The 9,697-nt window shown below is 38.2% G+C and overlaps 1 protein-coding gene across 1 annotated transcript; it reads right to left on the bottom strand.

Annotated features, from left to right (window-relative positions):
• Positions 1-6,865: 6,865 nt before the first annotated feature.
• On the bottom strand, positions 6,866-9,356 carry LOC145037839 (pre-mRNA cleavage factor Im 25 kDa subunit 2-like). Its single transcript, XM_078986579.1, has 7 exons — positions 9,118-9,356; positions 8,437-8,482; positions 8,090-8,183; positions 7,931-8,004; positions 7,700-7,786; positions 7,404-7,514; positions 6,866-7,176 (listed from the first exon to the last, which is right to left on the bottom strand). The coding sequence occupies exons 1-7, from the start codon at positions 9,234-9,236 to the stop codon at positions 7,105-7,107; spliced, it is 603 nt and encodes a 200-aa protein (XP_078842705.1). The 5' UTR covers positions 9,237-9,356; the 3' UTR covers positions 6,866-7,104.
• Positions 9,357-9,697: the final 341 nt, after the last annotated feature.

Genomic DNA, 9,697 nt, shown 5'->3' with positions numbered 1-9,697 from the left:
CATGATTTTTGGGAGCGATTCAATAATTTGTGTACAAGTTGTCCTCAACACAACATACCCGAACAATTACTTCTTCAACAATTTTATAAGGGTATGAATGAAAAAGATCGAAGGATGATTGATGCTTCAAGTGGTGGTGACATCTTTAACAAGACACTTCACGAAATCCGATCACTTTTTGGCACCATTTCTCTAAATCAAAGGAACTTTGGGACTCGAAATGAAATGAAGAGAAGTTCTCCACAAGTGGTTGGTGAAGTTAACAACACTCAACACTTGGAATCAAAACTCTTAGATTTGACTAATATGCTAAGTCAAATGGTGGTGGGAAGTGGTCAATAATTGATGGTGTGTGGTATTTGTGCAATGACGGGGCATTATACGGATAAATGTCCCATACTTGGAAGTGAACCGGAAGATGTGAATGCAATGGGAGGGTATCAAGGTCAACCAAGACCCATGGGATTTCAAAACAATTTCAACTTAAATTGGAGGAATAACCCAAACAACCCATACCCACCAAAGCAAAATCCACCAAACATTTTGATGAGACCTCAACATCTACAATACCCCTCCCAAAAACCTCCATATCCACAAACTTCTTTCAACCCTCCAAATCACCAACAATCTCCACAACAAGGCCAATCAAGTGGTAACCATCAAATGAGCCTTCAAGAACTCGTTACTTCTCTTGCGCAAAGTCAAAGCCAATTTCAACAAGAGATCAAGAATACATTCTCAAACATTCAAGCACAAATTGGAGACTTGGCAACCGCTCTCAACAAGATGGAACAAAGGGGCAAACTTCCATCTCAAACCGAGAAGAACCCCAATGTGAGTGCAATAACTTTGAGAAGTAGGAAAACACTTGGAGAAAGCAACCCTAAAAGAGTTTCAAGAGAAGAAGAAGATGAAGTCATCATTGTTGAACCTTCAAAAGTAGTACCTCCAAAGGAACTGGTTGTGCCAAACGTTGATCAACCCGACTCTTCCAACAAACCCATCAAACCATTGGTCATACCACCACATTTTCCATCCCGGTTGGCTTCTTCAAAGAAACAAGAGGAAGAAAAAGAAATTCTTGAGACTTTCCGCAAAGTTCAAATCAACATTTCATTATTGGATGCCATAAAGCAAATTTCACGCTATGCCAAATTTCTAAGGATTTATGCACCAATAAGAGGAAGTTTATGGCAAATGAAAAGATCCAAGTCAATGCAAATGTATCCGTGATTATCCAAAAGAAATTACCACCTATGTGCAAAGACTCGGGCATGTTTGCAATCCCTTGTACCATTGGTGATTTGCACGTCGAAAGTGCAATGCTAGATCTTGGAGCATCAATCAATGCCATGCCATACTCAGTTTTTCAATCTCTCAATGTTGGACCTTTGGAAGAAACCGGAGTCATCATTCAATTAGCGGATAAATCAAGTGTATTTCCAAGGGGTGTGTTGGAAGATGTAGTAGTGCAAGTCAATCAACTAGTGTTTCCCGCAGACTTCTATGTCATTGACCTTGAAGAGAAAACCCCTTCCAAGTCTTATATGATCCTTCTTGGAAGATCTTTCATGAATACCGCTTATACGATAATCGATGTCCACAATGGGAAGATCACCATGGAGTTCGATGGAGAGACCATTAACTTCAACATCTTTGAAGTAATGAAGTATCCTAGCAATATTTCTCCATTGTATCGGGTCGATGTGATTGAACCAATCACCCAAGAACTATTCGAGTTATCACATGGAGATATTTTTGAAATGGTGCTCAACTTGAGTCTTGATTGTGAAAGTTTAAAGAAAAAATCGGATATGTACATATTGGACTCCGAAGTTGAAGAGATTATGAAGACTTTAGAAGTTAAAAATTCCACAAAGAAGGATGTTTCTCAAGTTTCCTTATCTCATTCTCCAATCAAGATGCCCCGTTTAATAATCCAACCACCTACACTTGAATTGAAGGTCTTGCCTAGCCATTTGAAGTACGTTTATCTAGGTCAAGACGAAACTTTTCAGGTAATTATCTCATCTCAATTGAAATACTTTGAAGAAGATCAATTGGTTGAAGTCTTGAAAGAATATAAAGAGGCAATGGGATGGACAATAGCGGACATTAACGGGATAAGTCCTAATGTATGCACTCACAAGATCCTCATGGAAGATGATTGTAAACCTAGAAGAGAAGCTCAAAGAAGATTAAATCCTCCCATGATGGAAGTTGTTAAGAAAGAAATAATCAAACTCCTTGATGCGGACATGATTTACCCGATTTTCGACTCCAAATGGGTTAGTCCGGTCCAAGTGGTTCCCAAGAAAACGGGAATCACAGTTATTGAGAATAACAAAGGAGTAATGATACCCACTCGAGTTCAAAATGGATGGAGGGTATGCATTGATTATCGAAAGTTAAATTCAAGCACACGAAAAGATCATTCCCCTCTTCCTTTCATCGACCTAATGCTTGAGCGATTGGCGGGCAAGTCGCATTGTTGTTGCCTCGATGGCTACTTGGGTTTTCATCAAATACCCGTTGCCCCCGAAGATCAAGACAAGACGACCTTCACATGCCCCTTAGGCACGTTTGCCTACAAGCGGATGCCATTTGGATTATGCAATGCCCCCGCCACATTCCAAATATGCATGGTGAGCATTTTTTCCGAGTATGTAGAGAATATAATTGAGGTATTCATGGACGACTTCACAGTGTATGGCAATTCATTTGACGAATGCTTGGATAATCTTAAAAAGATTTTGAAAAGTTGCATTGAGAAAAGTTGGTGTTAAACTTTGAGAAGTGTCACTTTATGGTCAATCAAGGCATCATCGTGGGTCATATTGTCTCCAAAAATGGAATTGAAGTTGATAAAGCAAAAATTTATGTCATCCAAACCCTTCCTTACCCAACATGTGTTAGAGAAGTGCGATCTTTCTTGGACCATGCGGGATTCTACAGAAGATTTATCAAAGATTTCTCGAAGATCACGCGACCAATGTGCCTCCTTCTTCAAAAAGATGTTGACTTCGACTTCAATGTTGCATGCCAAGAATCCTTTGACAAACTCAAAGACTTGCTCACATCCGATCCAATAATCCAACCTCCAAGTTGGGAACTTCCTTTTGAAATTATGTGTGATGCAAGCAACTTTGCTATTGGAGCAGTTTTAGGTCAAAAGGAGGGCAAAGCATCACATGTTATCTACTATGCCTCCAAAACCTTTAGATAATGCTCGAGTCAATTATTCCACCACCGAAAAAGAACTTCTAGTAATTATATTCGCATTGGAGAAATTCTGGAAATACCTTCTCGGGACAAAAGTGATTGTGTACTCCGACCATGCCGCCTTGAAATATCTCATGACCAAGAAAGATGCCAAGCCACGGTTGATTCAGTGGATTCTTGTCTTACAAGAATTCGATCTTGAGATAAAAGACAAAAGTGGTGCCGAAAACCTAGTTGTGGATCACTTAAGTCGGTTGAATATTGGTGATTCTTCTTCTCCCATCCTTGATGAATTCCCGGATGAACACCTCTTCTATATTTCAAACACTATTCCATGGTGTGCGAATATTGTGAATTACTTGGTTACGAAAGAAATTCCCCATGCGTTTAGCAAGCACCAAAAGGCCAAGTTAAAGAGTGATTCCAAATACTACGTATGGGACGACCCTTATCTTTGGAAACATTGTACGGATCAACTAATACGGAGGTGTGTTCATCAAAATGAGGTCGAGTCTATCTTGAAGTTTTGCCATGAGTATGCATGCGGAGGACATTTTGGTCAAAACAAAACCATGCGAAAGGTGCTAGAATGTGGACTTTATTGGCCAACAATGTCAAGAGATACTTATATATTTTGCAAGAGTTGTGATAGATGTCAAAGAATGGGCACCATATCCATGAAAAACGAAATGATTCAAAGCCCCATCCTCATTTGTGAGATCTTTGATGTATGGGGAATCGACTTCATGGGCCCATTCCCCGTTTCTTTCGGTTATACTTATATCCTCTTGGCGGTTGATTACATCTCAAAGTGGGTGGAAGCAAAGGCTACAAGGCATGACGATTCTAAAACTGTAATTGACTTCTTGAAGTCAAACATTTTCGCACGATATGGTGTACCGAGAGCTTTGGTGAGTGATAGGGGCACTCATTTTTGCAATAAAATGATGGAAGTCATGATGAAAAGATATGGTGTCACACACCGGATATCAACCGCTTATCATCTGCAAACAAACGGCCAACCCGAAGTGTCAAATCGAGAAGTCAAACAAATTCTTGAGAAGACGGTCAACACTACACGAAAAAGATTGGAGCTTGAAGTTGGAAGATGCATTGTGGGCGTATCGGACCGCCTACTAAACTCCAATTGGTATGTCTCCATTCCGCCTCGTCTATGGAAAGTCTTGTTATTTACCGGTGGAATTGGAACACAAAGCGTATTGGGCGGTTAAAAAGTGCAATTTCAATCTTGAAGAAAGTGGAAAGCACCGAAAAATGCAACTTCAAGAAATCGAGGAGTTGAGGAACGAGTCTTATGAAAATGCAAGCATCTACAGAGACAAGACAAAAGCGTTTCACGACAAGCACATCACTCGAAAGCATTTTATTCCGGGCCAAAAAGCTCTTCTTTATTATTCACGCTTAAAGCTATTCCCAGGAAAGTTGCGATCTCGATGGCACAAACCTTTTATTGTTATAAAAGTGTTTGATTACGGTGCGGTTGAAATAAAGAGTTTGAACACAAATCAAATATTCAAAGTGAATGGACACCGCTTGAAACCATTCTATGAAGGCTTCGACACGGGAGAATTCGACAAAGTAACATTGGAAAACCCGAATTACGAAGATTGACGGAGGTGGGGCTATGTCTTGGCAAAGACGTTAAATAAATGCATTGTGAATAAATAATCCCCGCTTTGAAGTTTTGGGTATTTCTAAACTTGAAATTGGCCTAAAAATAAGCATATAGAAGTCTTCCAGTGATTTTGGTGAAGTTTGAAAAATTGCAAAATTTTGACTTTTGCGCGACCGACCCCAGCCGCGCAGATTCCGAGTTCCAAATTGCACCAACATGGGATGCAAACTGTGAGTTGCGCGCGGCCGAAATCCACCCTCGCAGATGTTTGCGCAGTCAAGAACAAAATGCTACCTTCCTTTGTGCGGCCAACCAATGTCACCCACAATGGAAAAGCTCACCCGGTAGCCCGCTCCATACCCGCTATTCGACCCGTACCCTAACTGACCCACCCTTATAGCTTCTTAACCCGTCGGACCCCTCCCGTCCCCTTATCCCTCCCGTTTGCAGCGAACACCTAAAGGACCTCTGACCCTAGCACCGCCGTCCAGCCGATACCACCGTCCATCATCGCCACCGGTCGGTATTATCGCACACAACCGCCGCCGGTCGCCACAATTGCTAGCCACCGCAACAACCTTTTTTTTCTCGTGATTTCTTCACTCAACGGAAAAAACGAACATCATAGCCCCTGCCTTCCAGATTGCTTCTTTCGTCGGCGCTTCCACCCCACCTTATTCCCCATTTAATTCCGACCATTTCCCACTCAACTATCCACCGGCAAACTGTACGCAACCTCCAACCACCACCTCGCCGGAAAATCGTAAAACCTCCATTCCGCCGCCACCTTCCATCAAATTCCAATTTTTCTTGGGGTATTCTTTTCCAAATACTCCTGTGCACACCGATCTACTATACATTTGGCCAAATTTAATCACCGGAAACCCTAGCTCTGCTACCGGCCGCCGCCACGACTTTTGATCAAAATTTTCCAAATTTTTGTTCTCACCGGAGTTTCAAAAGATTCAACATTACGGGTTAAATTCAAGCTTGGGGTGCGGTTTTAGCGGCTTTATTTGCAGGTTTCGACACTCGAATTTGGTACGTTTTTTTTTAATTTCTTACATTCCATTTCTAATTTGCATTGAACTATGTTATGCATTAGAGTAATTAGACTTGGTTTGCCTAGAATTGATTGGATTACATTGAATTGAATTGTGCCAAATTGCAAGTTTGGAATATTTGTCCGATTTATATTTTTGTTATTTGGTTTGATTTGATTGGTGTGAGGCGGGTGTGAGGGATAATTTTGGCCAAGTTTTGTTGTTTGTTAGGTTATATTGACAGGTGCAATGGCAAGGGACAAAACCGTTCACGCAACTCATGGTTCTTCCCGTTAGGCTTCATCCTCGCGATCCACAAAAAAAGCGTCAACCGAGAATACCGATCGTGAGGGTAACCTTGTCCTCACTAACACTCAAATCAAACAATTCAAGTCAAACCTCCAAAAACGTACAATTTGAGCCACCAAATTTTACCATCAAGATTCCATAACGCACCTTGGCCTTGACGATTGCCTGCAACAGCTGTTCTTTAACATCGGTTGGCATGAGTTCCTCGCTCTTTCCGTGCACACATACAAACAACCCACACTAGAGTTCCTTTCCACTTATGCACAGAATGACACGGCAAGGGTGCTCACATTTAAACTCCAGGATCAACAAACCCTCTTCTAGGGTAAAAGCTCAAACTTTTTGTTGGATAAAATATCAAGGAAGTAGTGATAAAATAGAATGGAGGGTACGGATTACAAACCCTCTTCTACGTAACTAAAACAATATACATCACCACCTAACTAGTTTCTTGCTAGTTAGGTTAAGGTTATTAATAAAAAAATTCTTTTTGCCGGTTCAAAAAAAAAAATCATCAAATCTTTATATGCTAACAAATAATAAGGTTTCATGCTTGGATCATCAAAGCAAAAAAGAGTGACAAGAAAGCACAAATACATATACTATCGACACCTAAGACAAAGTACAAGCTTAAATGCATAAAGTACAAATACCACATACCAACGATTTCTAAACTCTTATACATAAAACGATATGGAAATAGACAACAATGTACATCTTGAAATGCATACAATACAAGTCACAATAGTCGATGGTCTCTTTCCCTCCTAAATAAAGCCGATGAATTAAACTAAATCTTTAAATGAGGTTCTATAAATGCCAATAAAATTTTCGAGAACGATTTTACTAAATTTAATATTACGTTATATAAAATGGCTGGAATCCGGTGTGCGCTTACGCAGGGATCATGTTGAACTGAAATCTTGACAGCTGCTGCGGTATAGTTGATATGACTGGTCCATATCTCTGCAAATTGAAAGCAAAAAGTCAAAATTCAAAAGTCAAAATTGGTATGAACCCTTAGAAATTAGAATTACAATTGCAAGCACCCGTTTTATATCAAGCACATGGTTTTGTGAGAATTACTTTACCATTAAGCAAATGTCTTAAATGCCCTTGTGAGATGGAAAAACAAGGAAACATGTTGAAGCAAATATGACGATGGGCAAAAACGTAATTATAACATGACATACCTGAACATTATCGTAAAGCTCAAACAGTGGAACAGCAAGAAGTTTGAGATTTTTGGGCACTGCAAAGTACTCTCTTTCTGACAAGTGTACAACATAAAGTTTCTTGCATTCCTAAAAACCACAAAAAATGTAATCAAGTCAGCCCAACAAAAGAGTAAAATGACGAATTTGCCCTCGTTTCTTTTTCCTTCCATTTTCTCTCTTATAAATCATTATTTATTGGGGGCAATAATTGATGAGACATGAGAATAAAGGAACAAAATTAATTACGAAAATCAAGTGGAGGATTCTTTAACCTTTGGTTTTGAGATGTGTGGAGGGCAATATGGGTACATGATAGTTTCAAAGTTTGGCCTCCACCATACAGCAACACACTCACCAATCTGCAAAACCATGAGTCAATGTTAGTATAATATCTAAAATACCCCTCAACAAATGTCACATCAAAGATCAAACTAGAGATATTATTATACAACTATTTCTTCAACACCAACATGCAGACATGAGAAGAAGTAGAACAAACAAACCTGCCAATTAGGTTGCATATTAGGCGAATTAGCAGCAAGTTTGCTTGACAATTTCCTTTTCAACCCTTCAACTTCTGCAAAATGAAAAAGGAACACATAAATATACACATCATCAAATGGTGAAACTAATCTTAATGATGATTGTGTAAAATACAATACCATTTTCACCAGGCTTAAGTCGTCCACCAGGAAGTTTACAAAATGTGTTGCCAATTTGTAGTAGAAGAATGTGAGGATGATTATGCTCTTGCACCTTCATGTTCATCAAACAAACTAAAGATCTCAATCATAGTTGATGATATTAGACTCATTTTCAAATAAAGCTGACAAATTTTAGATGTAGATTAGAAATATTCAATATCATGTTCAATATTATGTCCAAAACCTTTCATTCTGTTGTTTCTGTATTAAGTAAAAAAGAAACAATCATATATAGCTTTCTTGATTAAAGTCCCTCTCTTCAGTAAGTAGAGAAAAAAGAAACAACAGAAGAGTTGAATACTAACCAGTAAGATTGCTTCAACACTGGTCCTCATACCTTCCTTCATATAGCTGGTGAAGCCAAATTGTTTAGAATAAGAGACACCAAGTACATTATTAGAGTTCAAACTCAAATTGATGACATCTATAATGATTATTGCAAATTGAAGTTGTAATAACTGGCAAAATCCGACTTTGATTTTGAATTTCTTGTTAGCTTGTGTCAAAATAATGAGAATTAGAGGTACATGTAGATGCAAACAAGTTCCATAAGAAAAGCTTATTATTGATATAAACATAGAAACAACTTGTAAAGCCATAGCTTTTATCAAATTCCGATTCTTCAAGTGGTCACAATCACTGCTATTACGCATATCCAAACACAGTTGGATTATCAATTTTCGTGTTTATTAGCTTGCGTAAGGTGACATTATCGATCATTAACATTGGTTAAATTTTAATTTTACCTATGAACAAAGCAATAACACATAGGCGTTTATCGTAACGAAAATAAACTCAATCACAAGATCGCCCAAAAACCCTAGAACACGATTACGAAGAACACTATATCACCAAATACTCAAAAATAGCTTCTAGGGTTTCTTTCCACATTGCTTCAAGCACCCAAAACAAGCATAAAATTACATAAATATATAGATACATGCTACATAGAGAAAAAGAGAAGAAAAGAAAAAAAAAACGCGTACTTGAGTTTCATGCGAGCAAGTCGATCAGCAACAGAAGTGTCTTTCTCCATTTTGGGTTCTTTTGTGCCGAAGGAGTAACTCGAAAGAGGGTATGTGTTTACAACTGATGAAGTCACCATCTCCCTAGATCTTTCGCAAAAACACGCAGTGGGGATTGAAGATCAAAAGGAAATTGGGAGCGGGTCTATTTGATTTGGGGATGGAGGCCTACTTGTTGAGAAACGAAATTAGGGTGAAAGACCAAATATTTGAATATTTTTGTATACAAAGCAAAAGTGAAACTTGGCAAAATAACCTTCATACTTTAGAGTTTATTATTATTAGTTATTTTTTTTATTAATTAATGATTTTATAAACTATTTTAAGATAAACATATCTTAATTTCTATATATAACAAATAAAAAATTAGTATGAAATAATAAATACTATAACTTTTTATGATTTTATAAACCGTTTATATTGTATAATTTATATATAAAATATATACTAAACTCAAATTTAAGTATTAATTATTAAAAATTATATTTTTATTAGAAAAGCAATAATATTTCCACCAATAAAATTATAACCACATTTAAAC

This window comes from Lactuca saligna, chromosome 3, assembly GCF_052625555.1.
Source record: "Lactuca saligna cultivar CGN05327 chromosome 3, ASM5262555v1, whole genome shotgun sequence".
Lineage (NCBI taxonomy): Eukaryota > Viridiplantae > Streptophyta > Magnoliopsida > Asterales > Asteraceae > Lactuca > Lactuca saligna.
Note: the sequence above shows the minus strand (reverse complement) of the source record. Positions and strands in the feature narration are given on the sequence as shown.